The sequence below is a fragment of the Sminthopsis crassicaudata genome, chromosome 2 (assembly GCF_048593235.1).
Source record: "Sminthopsis crassicaudata isolate SCR6 chromosome 2, ASM4859323v1, whole genome shotgun sequence".
NCBI classification, from domain to species: Eukaryota; Metazoa; Chordata; class Mammalia; order Dasyuromorphia; family Dasyuridae; genus Sminthopsis; species Sminthopsis crassicaudata.
In genome coordinates, this window is record NC_133618.1 from 295,629,094 (window position 1) to 295,647,674 (window position 18,581).

At 35.9% G+C, this 18,581-nt stretch overlaps 1 protein-coding gene across 3 annotated transcripts in view; it reads left to right on the top strand.

The window, feature by feature from the left end:
• Positions 1–1,693: 1,693 nt before the first annotated feature.
• PTPN21 (protein tyrosine phosphatase non-receptor type 21) overlaps positions 1,694–18,581 on the top strand; it is a 117,526-nt gene continuing 100,638 nt past the window's right edge. For 2 of the 3 annotated variants that reach the window (XM_074289798.1, XM_074289800.1), the window contains exons 1-2: positions 1,694–2,272; positions 9,343–9,722. In XM_074289798.1, the coding sequence (XP_074145899.1) occupies positions 9,543–9,722 (180 nt within the window). In that variant the 5' untranslated portion in view covers positions 1,694–2,272; positions 9,343–9,542. Of the gene's footprint in view, positions 2,273–8,528; positions 9,145–9,342; positions 9,723–18,581 lie in introns of those variants that run through there. The other variant, XM_074289799.1, reaches the window with a different exon arrangement.

The following is an 18,581-nucleotide window of genomic DNA, read 5'->3' on the forward strand; positions in this document are numbered from 1 at the left end:
ATTTGGTGATAGGTATCTCTAATCTCCTTAATGGAGAAACAGGAAAAAATACAAACAAGGGCAGAGAATTGAAGCCCATACTTAGACTATTTAGATTTAGGTGTATAGGACTTGAAGTCTTCTCCTTTATAATACTATCTTCTCTCACCTAAATACAAAGAGGTAGAAAAGAGTCAGACAAAAAATGACTGTGGTAGATTATTGGCTATTGAAGTTCCCCACCCCATTGTTGGCTACATAGTTATCAAAACCTTTCTCTTCAATGTGTGAGCCACCTACATAATATTTGTACATGTTCCAATTTGGGAACAAGGTAGTTCCATTTTACATCATGTTTCTCCAGAAGCAGGCTCCCCAGTTTCTTCTACATGTGGATTGCATCAGTTGTATAGGCTAATAAATGCTCAGAACTCTTCCATTACATATAAGTGTGAATAATTTTAGGGAGAGAAAGCAAGGTGAACAATGAAAGAATGAATGAAAAAATATTTATTAAGGGCTTATTTTGTTCCAGGAAGGGTTCTGAAACCTTGAGATATAAATACAAATAGAAAGAGTACCTGTCCTTAAGGAATTTATACTCTGCTGCTAATGGAAGACAATATATATAACCCAATGGAAATTAGAGAAAGAAGTGTTTTGGACTATTTTGGACGGAGAAGTCACACATATATCAAGCAGAGAGGAATAATAGCACTGATTTGATGAATCTTGAGGGAACAAAAAAAGCAAAGGAAGGACATTATGACATTATGTTTTAGATCCAATATGAAGCCAACCAGTATGGATAATTGACTTGGGTGAAGGAGGGAACAGAGAGAGGGGAAGTAAAGGAAGGAAAATCAGCTAGAATATTTGCAATATAAAATAAACATGGTGCAACTGAGGTGATATGAAAATCTTAGAGGAGGAAATAGAGAAAATTCCACCCTCTCTATATTGAAAAAATATCAGTATGAAAATTTTTTAGATAGAGGGAAAGAGAAGAAAGAATTAAAGATAATAATGATGATATTTAATATATATGCAGTACTTTAATATTTTTCCTTTATAAAAGCATGCTGTTATTTTAAAAAGATTTTTCTGAACTGGTACAGATTTAAAAATAATTTGAATCAAAATTATCTTACATTAAACTATCCTCTTATTTATCAGTACCATTCTCTCTTTAAATTAAGAAAAATCAGTCATATTTTAAGGATAGTCTGCTACACAAATATTTGAGTTTTCTTTCAATAGACTACTATGTGAATTATTTTCTTTAAATGACACCCTTTAAGTATTTTATAAATTCTTGATTTGGAGATTTTTTTTTAGCTAATCATAACAAACAAACCCAAAACTCAGTATCTGATTTCAGGGGGCCCTAGCTTTCTCAAGTAGTAGGCACTAAAGTAGCCTTATAGAAAAAGCAAATAACAAAATATTACAAAAAATGAGTGATAACTTCCAAAAGAACTAATTATCTGTCACAGAAATAATAGCTCCACTGTATTTTATAAAAAAGACCTGCTTCATTTGGAAAGCCTTAAAATAAGTAGTCATATGATTAAAAAAGGAAACGATTCGTTATAACCCCTATTTCTGTAATGCCCCCATAGCAGGGCGGCAGCTGTCCCGCTGCTGACATTCTCCGGCCTGACATTCCAACTCTCTGAGGTCATGGACTGCAAGCATACGGGCTCTTCGCTCCTTTTCTCCGTATCCGTCCGCGTGGATAGAACAAGTAACGCCTCCCAGGAAACTTGCACCTTCACTGCCCAGCGAAGAATCCGAGCCGACAGGAGCACCAAAAACAAGGCAAAGGAACCCCGAGGTCCTAGAGCTTCGTTTCTCCCCTACACGCTACCCCTTTTTGCCCTCCCTGGAGGTAACTGCCTAGGAGATGATTGCCAAGTTCACCGTCTGGGGTGCCTTTGTGTAGCCCGGCTCTGGGACCCCGACTCTCGCGCCCTCACTAGCCCTGCTCTCCCCTATCACTTGCTGCTCACTGGAGCTCCCTCGAGCGCTCGGTGGCCGCCAGCCCTCCTGTGAGTCCTTACCTAGTGGAATGATACACAGACCAAGTTTTCTGAGACAGGAAGTAAGGAATGTTTTCAGTAAGACTGAGTTGGAGGGGAGTCTGGCATGCCCTTCCCGACCCACGGGACGCAGTGAGACCCTTGTGAAGGAAGACCGGTGAGATGTCTTTCCAGGGAGAGCTCGACCTGTTTGTGTTTTGTAGCTGAGGATGCGTGACCTGAGAACCTCTTCAGCTGGATCTCTGCAACAGGTAAGTGAGTAAAGGTCAAGAGTAGATCCAAAGGAGCCACCCCGGGCTCTCTTTGTTTGATACAGTTTCATGCTTTGGAAACTAAGTACCTCTCTGTCCCCGAGAGACAGAACGTGTAACTTAGTGGCATTTTCTCCTATGAGCAGGCTTCTTCTGTGTACAGTTTGCTAGTTCTGGAAACCATGAATGCTGTCGCTGTTCTCGAAGAGATTACGTTTCACAAAGAAATTCTTCCTTTTCATGTTCTACTCCATGCACTTATCTATTAAGTAATTTTAAGGGAGCATTTTCACTTACAATTTGATTCAAATTGTCCTTTTAGAGTCCAATTTCAAACCAGGTGGCTAATTCTGTATGCATTTCAGTCAGCTAAAATGGTTATACTTGTTGAGTTTGGCAAAACTTTTGGTTGGAGAGAAAGAGGAGGAGGTGTATTTGTTTTGTTTTGTTTAAGAGTGTGGCTACTGTAGGGAGAGAAATTCCTCGGTCTGCTAAATTCAGGTTTGTGATTTCGGTGGATACTGATTAGATGCTCTTGGCTTGGCTCTTGGTCTCATTTTCTTTTTGCTGATAAAGCCTTATAATTGTGTGTGTGTGTGTGTGTGTGTGTGTGTGTGTGTGTGTGTGTGCACATTTTAAAAAAAATTCCATGTGATCAAAATGACACCAGCTGTTAGCCTAACACTAAATGACAGCTGCTAGATTTAAAAAAAAAAAAAAAAAGCTTTTAGTTTCGTATATAACAGTTGCATTTGGACTACTACAGTAAACATGGTGCCATTAAGGAAGTTTATCTTTAAGTTTTTGCATTTGCTTGTATGAATATTTTTGTCTTACGAGAAACAAGTTAATATTCAAAGCATTAGAGTTATTAAATGCTGTTTTCTTTTTACCGATAGATGATAATGCTTTAGTTGTTGCTTTATTTTCAGTAGTTATTGTTAGAAGCCTTAATAAGGAAAAGCTTCACAAAACATAGTTATATTTCAGTAAGTAACTTTTTGATTATTGGGAATACTCTAAGAAGTAACATATCCTGTTTACAAAAGCAGATCTGCCTGACTTAAGCGTTTCTAATGAAATAACACATTTAACTTTTTCTATGCATTCTATTTTCTTTAGTAGTCAAGCCTTTTAGGTTTAATATTTTAATGTAGAAATAAGTATCCCTATTAGATACCACCTGACAATCATTAGAGATTTACAATCTGTAAATAGTATGAAAATATTAGTCAACAAAGAGTTTAGATCATCAAATATCAGATTAGTCTTTAAAAATTCACTTCTGGCATATTGAGAAAAATATCTCAAGTTATCCCTAAGATAGATAAAAGTTGCTTGCAGCCTTTATTCAGCTTGATCTTATTAGAATGATTAACCATATAAACAGTTTCTTAAATTCTAGTCGTAACATGCCTTACAAAACAAATGCATAAATAATTGAACTAAGAAAAAGTATAACTGCACTAAATTTGTCTTAGGTTAAGCACAACATCACTTTTTACATTATAGAGTCTATTCTTTTATATAAAAGATTTCCTCCTAGCAAAGTTCTCTTCTCTCTTTCCATCTATTATCCTTAAGTCATTTCTAAAAGTAGTTAGCTCTGAAAGGAAATTGCATCTAGTTTAAGAAATTATTCAAGCTAATAACAAAAAATACATTAGGTGAAAATATTTTTTTTCTTTTATCAGTGAGCTTGTTAAAAAAAAAAGCTTAAAACATTTTGGGTATCTCCCCCTATCAATCCCCCACTGTCCATCCCATTTTTGCTCCATTTACTTAATCTGATGCTCAAGTTAATAATTAAATTATATAATATAGTATGGGTTGCCTTCAAGACTTAGTCATTTGTTTCTTTGTAGTGATGAGATCACAATATCTGGAACATCCTAGAATGTAAATATTTGTATTCTCTCTTTATATAGGCACATGTCTTGTTTTTCATCTTTTCTGCTACCTGACCTAGTTTCATTTGTGTTTTAAGTACTGTTCCATAGTATTCATTTTGAAATTTAAATTTATTGGTTTTTTTTTTTTTTTTGCAAAAATTATAACCAGAAATTTAACAAAAATATCTCATAAGCCTTTGTAAAAGTTTTTTTTGTTGTTGTTGTAGATTGACAATTTCCATGTTTTTAACAGCTCTTACCTGTTTAGAAAGTATGATAGGCTATTCATTATGAAAGGAGCTGGCATCTTCCCTTTCCCCTCCAAAACACATACATCATTACTATCTAAGCACTTGAAGTAGCATAAATCCATACTTTTATGATTTATAAGTATATTTGTATTTCGTTATCATGGCACTTACAAATCTGCATACATCTTAGCATCTATTTTCCTGGTAGTTTTCAAGTTAAAAGTTTATTGTTACCTATTTAACTTCACTGGTCAGTTGTAGAGAAAGTATATATTTAAAGTATATATTTGGGCCCTTTCTCTTATGTATTAGGTGGAGCTACATTGGAAATCTCTTCAAATCAGGATATGTGCTTTCTACCCTATTAAAAATTTCTTCCACTGTATGGTGCCATATACTTGGCCTTCCAAAAATATTGCATTTGGTAATGGATGGGAATCGTAGAGTTTTCATCAACATCAGAGATACTCTTCTTCCACTCTAATCACAGACTTCCATGGCTTCTTTTAAGTCCCCAATAAATTCCCATCATTTATAGGAAGCCTTCCCCAAGCCCTACTAATGCCATTGCCTTCCCTTTTTAAGTTATTTCCTGTTTATCCTGTATGTAGCTTGCTTTGTGTATGTGGCTTGCATGTTTCTCCCCCATTACGGTTGTAAGATCCTTGAGGACAAGGACTGTCTTTTGCCTCTTTTTCTATCACCATCCCTTAGCACAGTGGCTTGCTCTTAGCAGTCGCTTACCAAATGTTTGTTGAATTTAACTGAACGAATCCGGTTAGGTAAGTGTTTATTGAATTGAACTCAACCAACCCTATAAAAAAGGGCTTATTATCATCCCCGCTTTACAGAAACCGAGGCTGAGACAAATGAAGTGAGGATTCGAATTCAGGTCTGTTCACCTACGGTCCATTCGACCACCAGCTACTTTAACCTAGGTAACTGAGACCCTAAATGACGGCCGGGCTTTGACTCTGTTTTCCGGGCCTACTTGCCTCAGGTCGGGAAGGAAAGTAGAACTGGGTAACTGGAAGTACGGGAAGCTAACCTGCCGCCCCTCCCCCGTCCTCAATTTTGAAAGATAATTCTAAATTGAAAGATTCTAATTTGAAAGATAATTCTAAATTCTTTTATAAATAAAAGTTGTAATGCCTGGAGAAGAATCCTGGATTTCGAACCAGGAGATCGGGGTTCGAATTCTGATTTAGATACTAATTCAAAATATAATTTGGCCGATTCACTTTTTTTGCCCACATGTCAGGAAAGAGTTGACCTGAGGGGTGGGCCAGATGACCTTTGAACTCCCAGATTTTTAAAAGTCTGTGATCTAAAAAGCCGTGCGGGACCTCGTAGAAGGAGGAAAATCAGGCCATTCCTCTTAGTGGAGCTGGGAGAACAGGGTGGGGAGAGGGCGTCGCTAGGCCCCGATAATGCTTCTGCAGCCTTGGAGTACCCGCCCGGAGAGCCTCCCGTGCAGTCCTCTCTTCCCAGGCGCCCTTCCCTCCTTCCCTCCCTCAGGCCAGCAATCGAGACGGCTGTCCCTTTAAATGTTTCCTCCGCTTGCGCTAATCACTCCTTCCCCGCCCCCTCCGGTTTTGCTCCACTATGAGTGCCTAAGGGGATTGTTCTTCTCTGAAATCTGTCCCTCTGGAAACTGACCTCGAAACAAAGGGCGTTCCGGAGAGCTGCGAGAGTTTGGGGAGGGGGGAACGTGCAACTGCACCTTGTAGCCCCGCCTTCCGGATTTTTGATCTAGGTGGGGGAAACTTCTTGGCTCGAGATTCATCTGTGGGGATCTTTAATACGCCAAACTACTTTCTTCCATGTATCTGCCCACTGCAGGATTTCTTAATCCCCTAATATTTATAGAGGGTGCATTTCCATTCTTGGTGTCTGGCCTTAGGAAGTAAACCGTTTAAATTGGATCTCAAAGCACTTTATCTTCAAACATTTAAATTCGTACAAGTATGAGGCGCTGTGTCAGTTGTTGGAGATAGACTGATGTCTTTGCCTTCAAAGCACAAAGGGCGGGCGGGAGAGTGTGGCACCTTGAAGGTGAAATATCAGGGGATGAGCACACTTGAAAAGGAAGGAAACTAGGCCCTGGGGTAGGTGTGGGGTGCAGTGCCCGGCCAGAGGAAGGCCTCTTCTTTAGTCCCATGCTGTAATAAGAGGGAGTTCTGGACTTGCGGTCTGCAGAACTGGATTCTTGTCCTAGCTCTGTTAATAACTAAGGGGGTGAGCCCGGGACAAATCACTGTCCTCCTAGGTGCCTTTTCCTAATCTGTAATAATTGTTGCTATTTACATAATCTTTTAAAGAGTGCAAAGGGCTTTATGTGCTTTATTTTATTTGATGCCCTAAAGCAGCGGTCCTCAAACTTTTTAAATAGGAGCCAGTTCTCTGTCCCTCAGACTGTGGGAGGACCAGATGATAGTAAAAACAAAACCTCACACTGTCTCCGCCCTCAGCCCATTTACCGGAACCCTGTGGGCCGCAGTTTGAGAACCCCTGCCCTAAACTCTTTAAGAAAAGTAGCTACTGATGCTGTTAGTAATTCTTTCAGTCGTGTGTGACCCTTCATAATACGGATGGATCTGCCATTTCCTTCTCCAGCTGAGTTTCTTTTTTACAGGTGAAGAAACTGAGTCAAACAAGAGTTAAGTGCCTTGTCCAGTGTCATATAGCTAGTGTCTGAGGCTGGCTTTGAACTCTGGAAGAAGAGTCTTCCTGGCTCCAGCTCTGGCGCTCTATCCATTGCACCCGTATTCCTCCCCTACTGAGATTAACACTATTAAAAAAGAGAGGAAACTTAGATTCAGAACTTAAGTGGCTTGCCCACGGCAAGTGTGTAATGGAAACTTAATTCCAGTTCATATCTTTCTGAACTCTGACTCTAGTTTGCTTTCCAGTATCTAACTCTTTATCTTTGAATACTGTCAAAGACTTGAAAATATACAAGTTCTATAAAGAAAAAAATGTTTTGTAAAGCCTGTGGGTAATTTAGGGGATCAGGAATGACTTTTAGAGTATTTGGGGGAAGTAAGAGGAATTGGGAGATTGCTTATTTTTCCAGATACCAAATAAATAATTTATTTTTTAAAATAAAATTTTATTGATATCTTTTGGTTGAATTTATATTTTAATCCTCCTAATTCCCTCCTAACCAACCATTAAAAAAAGTAAATTATTTCTATATTCTAGGCACTTTAGTAAATTCTGGAGATAGACTTAAAAGGCAAACAAACAGTCCCTTCCCTGTTTCCTCAAAGGAGTTTGTATCTCAGTGGGGCAAAAGTACAAATATAAGGGAGCAGGGGCAGCTGGTTGGCGCAGTGGATAGAGCACCAGCCCTGAATTCAGGAGGACCCGAATTCAAATCTGGTCTCAGACACTTAACACTTCCTAGCTGTGTGATCCTGGGCAAGTCACTTAACCCCAGCCTTAGGGTGTGTGGGGGGAAATATATATATAAGGGAGCTGGAAGGAATGATGGTGGTGGCTGCAAATGGCCTAGAAGTGAAATGCAGTGCAGGAAAGGATTATAACTGAGAAAAATAAGACAAAAGTTGGCCTATTAAAAACTAAGATGTCATTAGGTACACAGTCCTATTCTCTGGTCCTGAAAACAATGGATATGAGGGCTAGAGTACGATGCAGATTGCATGGCTGAAAATGTTTATCTAGGAAGTGATGATATAAAACTAATATTTTCATTTTAATGGACATTTGATTAGAATTAATTTTCTCCTTTAATCAACAAATGAACACTTTTTAAGGACATACAATGACACAATGCCATAGCTTCTAGGGGGACAGAAATGAAAATAATTTCTGTATGCGAGAAATTTATGGTATGAGATAGACATATATGTATTTGATAATTTATAGGAGAGTTCTGGACAAAGTGCTATGGAAAACGTAAATGCTACATTTCCGTGGATGGCATTGCTATCTGTCCAGGCTCCAAAGATTGAAGTCACCTATTACACTTCTTTTTCTTCATCTCTCTCTTCATCATATCAAATCACTTGTTAATTCCTGTTGATTCTACCTGTATGCCATATTAATTCCCTTACCACACCTGAGTTAAGGGCCTCATTTAGGTGAGATTACAGTAATAGCCTTCCAACTGGTCTCCTCTAATCCATTGTTAGCACATAGTTGCCAAATCATTTCTCTGAAGCATAGATTTGGTCATGTCATTCTGCTGTTTAAAATCCTTTAGTGACTTTCAGTTGTCTTAAATACAAACTCCATAACTTGGCATTTAAAACTCTTAACAATCTTGAGTTCTAACCTACCTTTCAAGTTTTGTTTAACATTCCTTCCTTTCACACACTCTACATTCCAGCCAAATGTGATTACTCAGTTCCTGGAACCACTAGATCTTTCCACCCTCCCTTCATTCTCATATCTGGTATCTACCATCCTGATAAAACACTCCCTCTTTATCTCCATGCCTTTTAAGATTCAACTCAGATGCTGTTTGGTCTGGGAAGCTTTTCTTCACCCTCACCTTCATCTGAATGTTGTTTTTCTCAAATATTCCTCGAGTACTTTATCTAAATTGCTGTCCTGCCTTCATTACAGCCTATATATATGTATAGGTCATTCCTGCCCCTCTTCCCCTTCAGTAGAATAGAATTACTTTTGGGACAAGAAACATAATTTTTCTTCCTTAAATCTCCAATAGCGCATGCCTTGCACTTAAACGTTTTAGTAGAAGGTGAGGTCTTTCAAATGCCTTTGAAATTAACGAATGTAATCCTAGTGATTGGAGTTTAACATCTACCCTAGTTCTGAACATTTCTCTAGAAGTTAGAGAAGACTAATTTTTGGATGAGGACTTATTGTTTTATTTTAAAGCTAATCCTTTGATTACCAGGTTATCCTTAATGAACAAATCCATCTTCTCTTTTCACAGTACTTTGGTGGATGATCCCTTCACTCAGACCTTGGAGAATCAGATGCTTTTTAATGGCTGCAGACGCTGCTGGATGAGCAGCCTGAGACTTTACAACTCTCAACTCCTCAGGAGACCAACAATCTCTCCCCATTACCTTCCACTGGGTCAGTGGTGGTGCTTTTTCCTTGCTGCCTCTTTACAAGAGAAGGGGAGATAAGATGCCACTTCCATTTGGGCTGAAACTGAAACGTACTCGTCGATATACGGTGTCCAGCAAGAGCTGTTTGGTTGCCCGAATCCAACTGTTAGACAATGAGTTTGTGGAGTTCACACTTTCTGTGGAGAGCACTGGTCAGGAAAGCCTGGAAGCTGTAGCCCAAAGACTCGAGCTTCGTGAGGTAGGCACATAAGCCTAGACTTCCCTCTTTACTGTTCTGTTTTTTGTTTTTTTATCCATAGCCTCTGGAAGATAGTATATACTAATAAATACTTATTGAATGAGTTCTACTTTTTCCTAACTAGGAAAATTTTTAAAAATTTGATTGTGTATGATAGAGATGAGAATCTTTAGTGTCATCTGGATAAGATGGGCTCTCTGAATTTATTAAAGATCACATTTGATTTGAACTTTGGTCATCATATTTCTATAGTTCCTGATTATCTGTTTTATCAGTTGACTGTGGTAAACTTTTTTCTTTTGTCTTAGTGAAGCTTAAAGTAGGACTTTTTTGGCCAACTCTCTTTCCAGGAATGAAAAGTATGTTAAACAACCTAAAATGTAAATCTCCTACCTCTAAATATATTCCAAAACTAATTATAAACATCTTTTCGATTATTTAAGTCATGTCTTTCATTCATAAGGAAGACTTGGATACATATAGTTGTAAATCTTATAGAGCCATAGAGAATCTGCTGGTTGGAATTATTTTGCTTCTGATTATTATCTTTACAACTATGCTTGGGAAACAGTATTTAGTTATTTTATACCACTTTGCAATTGAAGAAAGAGAGAGATTAATTCAAATCCAGGGCTCTTGACTGTAGTGTATATGTTGACTTTTAGAATATAAGTCTCTCCAGTTCCATTTTTGTCTTTTTGTCACCAGAATTTAACTTACCTTCCTTGTATGAAGAATTAGATTTACTTTTCATATTCTACTTCAGTGTTTCAAATAGTATTCCTGCCTAGATTTTTTTTTTTTTAAATTTGCAGTTTATTATAAGGGAGAGTTAGGTAATGTGTCTTTAGGAACAATGACTAATTCTTTAAACTCTTGTTCTCTACTTTCCTGTTCATTTGCTTTTCAGTCCTGACTTTTTTTGTGACTGCATTTTGGGTTTTCTTGGCAAAGATATTGAAATACTTTGCCATTTCTTTTTCCAGCTCATTTTATAGAAACTAAGACAAAAGGGTTAAGTGACTTGTAAAGGGCCAAATAACTAGAAAGTATCTGAGGTCAGATTTGAATACAGGAAGATGAGTCTTTTTGACTCCAAGCCAGGTGCTCTGCTACTATGGTACCACTTAACTTCTCTGTTACTCTATTTATGCTTTCCTTTGTTTCTTTCTGAGCCATCTGTTGCCCCATTTCCCCCTTTCTTCCTTATCTCACCCATGCCATAGGTCTGCTGAAGTCACCAACTTTTCTTAGTCCCTCTAAGTAAAGAGATTGCTTACCTCTGAATGATATAAAAAATGAGGAAATTTTTTACCTGTTTTGTGATGACTGCCTTCTTTACTGAAATTGAGGGATACTTTGAAAAAAGCACCATGTAAGAGGTTCTTTATACTTGAAAATAGCAATCCATTACTTACCTTCACCTCCTTTTCAAGTGTTTACTAGCTTTAAGAGTGAGAAAATGGACTCTCTCCTTCCCTTTTCTCTTATAACTAGTATATTTCCTTCCAAACCCATAGAGATGTTGTCATTTTATGTATTAAAAAATGGTTATGGATCTCTCTTTCCCTGATCTATCCATATTATTTTATCCAGAAATAATCGTTTATACTTAAAGCTCAAGTCAAACGACCAATTCTAGAATAACCAATAAATTATAATATGTCACTTTCCCTTACTTAACAAATTCAAAATTATTTGTATTTTGGATGTTTTTTGTATTTAAATGAATTTAGATATTAAAATGTGTTACTGCTTAGTCTTAGAATGGCAAAAAATTATTGACTCCTATTTCTTAATGTCTTTGGTCTTAAATGTTGTTTTAGCAAACCTAGAATTATGAAACTAGAAGAAATCTTAGAGATCTTCCTGTTCTTTTAGTAGATCCTATATGAGTTGCCTTTTTCTGGATATTCTCTAGTTTATCAGCATCCTTCCTAAAATATGGCACCAAGGATTGGGCATAGTTTTTATCATCTTCCTTGGGGAACCCTAACTTTGACAGACAAACTTTTGCCTTATCTTTCCAAATTTGTCCATCATTTTCTGGGCATTTTAAAATCTTAGCTTCCAAAGCTATCCTTCTCAACCTCTTCCCCCACTTACAATCCTTAATGCATTGTCTTAACCTTTTTGAATGTGAACTCCTTGTGGGCCTGGACAATCTTGCTGACTTGTTTTTGTATCCCCTGGCACTTATTACAGGACTGGTATGTAGAAAATGTACACTAAATGCTTATCTCTTCCTCCCCTCTTCATTTTTACTCACATTCAGGTGGCTAATCTGGGCATATTAGAGTTGAACAATACCTCTTTAGGACTCCTAATTATACCAAAGATTCCATTAGTTTTCATGAGGCAGAATCTATACAATTTTGAGTCTACACAATTCATTAAAACCTCCAGATCTTTTCTTCCTCTCTCCTCCCTTCCTTCCTTCCTTTCTTCCTTCCTTCCTTCATTCCTTCCTTCCTTTTCCTTCCTTCCTTTTCCTTTCTTCTCCTTCCTTCCTCCTTCCTTCCTTCCTTTTCCTTCCTTTTCCTTCCTTTTCCTTCCTTCCTTCCTTCCTTCCTTCCTTCCTTCCTTCCTTCCTTCCTTCCTTCCTTCCTTCCTTCCTTCCTTCCTTCCTTCCTTCCTTCCTTTCTTCTCCTTCCTTCCTTCCTTTTCCTTCCTTCCTTCCTTTTCCTTCCTTCCTTTTCCTTTCTTCTCCTTCCTTCCTTCCTTCCTTCCTTCCTTCCTTCCTTCCTTCCTTCCTTCCTTCCTTCCTTCCCTTCCTTCCTTCCTTCCCTTCCTTCCTTCCTTCCTTCCTTCCTTCCTTCCTTCCTTCCTTCCTTCCTTCCTTCCTTCCTTCCTTCCTTCCTTCCTTCCTTCCTTCCTTCCTTCCTTCCTTCCTTCCTTCCTTCCTTCCTTCCTTCCTTCCTTCCTTCCTTCCTTCCTTCCTTCCTTCCTTCCTTCCTTCCTTCCTTCCTTCCTTCCTATTGTATCTATTTGGCCATGCCTCCTCATCTAGTACCAGTGAAGCAAATTTAAAAAAAAGGTATAAGTGAAATATCTTATACCTTTATCCTTGTTAACTTTCATATTACTAGATTTGGCCCAATGTTCTACCTTGTTATTAAAATAAAGATTTGAAAAATAAATGCTTACCCAAAGAAATAATTAATCAAGAAAGAATTATTTCCTTACAATAGAAAAGAAATATCTTACTAAAATAATTAGAATATTAAGATGTTGACTTCAGGTTTTAATAGAAGTTGAATAAGACCTGTAATATTTGTGGTTCTGTTATACTACATACATAGAGTCACTATAGTTGACAAGTTTAGGAAGTCATCAACTTAGAAGTATTTACAATGAAATCATATTTATTATGGAGTCATTTGGGTTTAGTGCTGATTTGCAGAAGTTAATCAACTTTGATAAGTTTTTTTATTTAGTAGAAATTAAAGGTACTATGACCTTTTTAATGTTTTTCAGTAATTTTGATTTATTTTTTGCTTTTTTCCTCTCATTCAAAACTCAAGATATATGTGTTCTATTCATTCTACTCAAATTTTTCCATTTATTTTACTTTAAATGATTGTACAATAATTATTGCCAATTTGTTTTTTAAATGCTTTATATATTTAATTAAATTAATAAATTTATATATTTAGATATATAATATGGTTATACTACACACTTAACGTGAATTTTCTTATAGATTTAATACATTTACATAATTGTAATAATTATGTATATTTTGGTTCTCCCCCCCCCCCCCATTCTGAATGACAAGGTCTAGTAGAAAAAATGCTATACTTGGAGTTAGAGTAGACTGACAAGGTTTTAATCTTTCCTTAGACACTTGAGTATCCCCATCTGTAAAATGAGGATTATATTCTCATTGCCTGCCTTGCAGGGTTATTATGCAGAAAGAGTTCAGGGAACCCATATATAGAAATGAGGATTTGCTTGTTAATATTTATTTTCTCAGTATTCTATTTACATGCCATAATTTATTCAACTATTACCATCCTCCCTATTTTGGAGCATGTTTGTTTCTAGTTTGTTTTTTTCTCTTTCTTATTGCCATGTTAATCTCTGTAGCTAACATTTGTAAGATTATGTCAAATTAAGGGTGATAAGAGTAGATATTCTGGGTTTTATTCCTTTCTTCAGTGAAAATACTTCTGTTGCCTGTAATTTGTACATATTATTAAATTGAAGCTTTGAAAATAAATCTTTATATCATTTAAAGGAAAAGATTCCACTATTCTCATATATATATATGAAAAACTTGGTGTGCACTTTCCTATCTTAGACTTGTTTTTTTGTTTGGTTTAGCAAAGAAAACTATTTTTATCTCTAAGTAGGAACTGGATTGTATATTATTTTTCTTTGTTTTTATAAATACATAACATAGGAATTACTTGTTCTTTAAAAGTTTGGTTTAAAAGATTCTCATCTGCATTTTTTGTATCTCTTCTTCTCCCCTCCCTTTTGATAGTAAATCTGATTTTTTACTTCTGATATTGATTCATTTATAGATTATCCATTAATTATTGTGTTAATTTGAATATTTAATATTTTTAGATAAATTTGAGAATAATGGATGAATATTTACATAGAATTGTCTAAAGTAATTTAATTGCTGATAATTTTCTTGATTTCTTTTACCTTTGTGATTTCTTCTTTGTCATTTCTAATTTTAATGATTGGGTTTGTTTTTCTGATTAGATTTCCTGATTATTAGGATTTTTTCCCCCTTAGACACTTTCTAAAAAAAGCTCTTGAAATTAATATTTCAATTGTTTTTTGTCTTGTTAACATGGATCTCTTTACTGATATTAGATTTTTTTTCTCTTATATATGATGTTATCCTTCAAACTTTTTAAAATGAAGATGCAATTAATTTTTTTATTGATGTAGAATTTGGAGTTAGAAAAACCTTCATTATAAGTTCTTATTGTTGTCATTGTTCAGGGTTTTTTTCAATCATATTTGACTTTTTATGATCCCATTTGAAGTAGTTCACCATGCCTTTCTCTAGCTCATTTTACAGAAACTGAGGCAAACAGGTTTAAGTGACAGCTAGTAAGTGTCTAAGGCTAGATCTGAATTTAGAAAGAGAAGTCTTCCTGATTCCAGACTCTGAATTCTATCCATTGTACTTGTATCCATCATAACTAGCTGCCCAGATTATTATTATTACTAGTAGTAATATGATTTCTATCACTGCTATTATTAATAATAATGTATTATCATCTCTATTAGAATTTACTATAAATATTATAGCTATTAACCAGAATACAGGCGGGGCTGCTTCTCTTCTTTTTCTTTATCCTTTTTTTCCTTTTGTTTGCTCTGAAGTATCTTAAATTCTGAAGTATCTTAAACAACTTTCTAAAATGATTTAGCCAATACAGTGAATACTCTAGCAATGAATTTGGCTTTGTTTTAGAATTCAGAACTATTTTGAAATGGTATTTGGTTCAGAGAACTGACTGGTATAAAAATTTGGTATTTTCAGTGGAAACCTAGGGAGATGATTTCTTTTTGTTGTTGTTGTTGTTTTGAAAGGCAATTGGATGTAAGTGACTTCCCCAAGCTTTTGGTCACATTTGAACTCAGGTCTTTTTGATTCCGGGGTCAATATGCTATATCCCCTAAGCCATCTTAGCTGCCTCAGTAGATGGTTTTTGCCAGCTAAAATCATGGAAGGAAGAAAAAAAGTACTTAGATTTTTCTTACTTATGTTCTTATGCAATGAGAAAAGCCATCTTTTACCCCACTCCCCTCTACCATCTTTTCACAACTGAGAAAGAAATCCTCCTATCTTCTGGTTTCCAGCTTCCAGGAAAATCACTGTTGATCTCTTAAAATACTGAGTTTTGGTGATTTTTTTTCTCCTTGATGTTATTTTTTCATATCTCAAAATATACTTTTTCTGAATGAATATATTTTTTCTGAATGAAATTTCATTCAGTTAAATCTATCAAGTTGTAACAATTGAAATATGCGATACCTACTGTGGTTTGAAAATAGTTAGTTTAAACAGTATCTGAACTGTTTTCTGCCCAGATTAGCCTTACTGAGTAATGTGGTTGTTCCCATTGTAGCTAATTAAACATTTACATACAAAGTGCTGAATTCTATATACTAATATATTTGCCTTTTAGCTTTCTTTCCCACAAACTTTCATTTTTATTCTGAACACAGAAAATGATGATAGTGTTGGGAATTGTGTGATTTAATGTATTAAAGGAACATAGTTATTTTGGTTGTCTTTTGAACAGATGTTTTTATAATTTCTTTTGATATCATGTGACATTGAACTAGAAGGTATGGTGTAAACCATTACTTTCAAGTATGACCATAAAATATTCTTTGATATCAGATTCAAAGAATTATAAATTTGTATTATTTATAAAACAATCTACTTTCTTCTCAAATATTTTTTATATAAAACATGTACTTCTTTTTTTCTGGATTGAGTTATAGTCTTCAATCACTGACCTGCTAAGGGAGGATATAAAGAAAGACCTCTGCCCTCTGAGGTAGAAGGGATATGGGCATGTGAATTTGCAAGAATGGAAAAGACCTCTGATCCAGCTCCTTTACCAATCACCCCAGTCTCCTAGTGAAGTCAGCTACCACTGGCCAGCTCTCCTTTTCAGCTCCCCAAATACCAAGTTAAGCAGAATTCCCTATGCAAAATACCTTTCAGAAACTTCAAGCTCCATTATTCATTTATCACTCATTTTTTTCACTATGGCTTCTCTTTTATTTCTCCATTTCTGTATTAGTCAGTCAGCCATTTAGGAGAAAACTGTCCCCAGCTCTTTTCTGATCTCTTATTTCCAACCCCTCATTTTTTTTCCTATCCACATGGGATAATAATAACATTATGTCCTATTAAATTATTTAACATTTATAAATTATTTAAAGTTAAATTGTTTCATGTATTTTACGTATTTGTTAATTTTATCTTAACTGTTGCCTTAGTATAGCACACAGGAATTTAGACAGAATAGATAGGGCCATAGATCTATAGATAGGTCCATAGATACATGAAGTGTGATTAAAGTTGGATTGTCTATAGTCTATACTCATTAATGAATGAATATTCTACTTCCATCTTTGGGTGGAATATTAATTTATGAATAGTTAAATATCAATCATCAATTGATAAATATTTATTAGGCAACAATCTAATGTGTTTACCAAGACGTTTGGTCAGTCCCATGAATATTTTGTGTTTTGCTTTGATTTATTATGTAAAAGAGGCAGTATAGTAGAATAGAAAAATAAATAAAGCTGCATTTAGAGCTTGAGGAACTAGATTCAAATAATCAGGCACATATGACCTGGTTGTATTTGGGCAAGTCGCTTCTTTTTTTGAACCTACTGATAGGACTGAAAGTTGTGACCATCTGCTACCCTATGGCCTCAAATTCCCAGATCAACACGGTTCCTTATCCTCATCCATTTTTTGGTGATCTCCCAAGGTTCTATTCTGGGCCCTCTTCTCTCTATACACTCTCAATTTAACATTTAAAGCCCTTTGTAGCCTGCCTCATTTACTCTCCAATTTAGTTCATGTTACTCTGTTGCCTAAACTAAGCATTCCATTCGTGCCTTTGTACAGGCTGTTCATCGTGCCTGGAATGCACTCTAACCTCATCTCTGCCTCTTAAAACCCCTGACTTCCTCTTAGGTTCATAGTTTCTTGCACTTAATACATCTTAACAAATGCTTGTTGGATTTCAGTGGAAGGAACTAGTTGATCCCTAGTAGGCGAATTCTTCCCCTTCCTCTGCTCCTTATTCTGGTGCCATAGGGTTTCAGTCCCTCCCTCCACTCCAGTTGAAGACACCTTGATTTCCTCTTGTCTGAAGCATAAAAATTCCTAGTTAATATCCTAGGTCCTCACATTCTACAGTAGTTTGACCCGGTGCAGGTTTGGAACATGTCTTTATCTCCTAGAGTTGTTAATAACTTTAAGAAGCAGTGAGAGTGATCATTTTTATTCATATTAATCTAAAGATGAGCTAAGGAGAATCAGACTTGGATCACTTGGGCATAATGTTGCAAGTAGTATCATGAAGAAAGTATTTTGTAAACTTCAGTTTTACAAATAGTTTTTACTCATTTTGTTCATTTATTTTTCAGTCATATCTGATTTCATTTGGGGTTATCTTGACAAAGATGCTGAAGTCGTTTGCTATTTCTTTCTCTTAACTCATTTTACAGATGTGGAAACAGATCAATAGGGTCAAGTGACTTGTTTAGTGTCTGAAGCTGGATAAATCTTCCTTATTTCAGGTTCAGCACTCAAAAAAGTATCCCATCTAGCTGCCCTAATCTTTTCATAAATACTAACAGCTTAATTTGTGCAATTTTGAACTCACTCAAGTCCAGCATTCATTTATACCAAGGGAAGCCATCTAGTGGGCATTAAAAAAAATTTGCAAGTAGGAGATATTAAGAACTGGAAGAGACCTTAGAGATTATTATCTAATTATCTCATTTCACAGATGCAAAAATAAATTTCAGGGAAGATGTTATTGAGATATTTAGCTGGTGTGATGGAAAGTAATCTAGGATTTGGGATTAGAAAGAAATTGAGTTCAAATCCTGCCTCAGATACTTACTGGACAAATCACTTAACTTTTATCTGTTTTCTCATCTTTTGGTCTATGTCTAATTTCTGCTGTATGGTTCTCATATTTCCCAGCAGTTTTGGTTAAATAGTGAATTTCTATCTCAGAAGGTGAAGTCATTGGATTTATCAACAATAGATTATTATAGTCATTGACTATTGTGTCTTGTGTACCTAACTCTTCATTTTTTAAACTACTGATTTCTTGTCTTCTG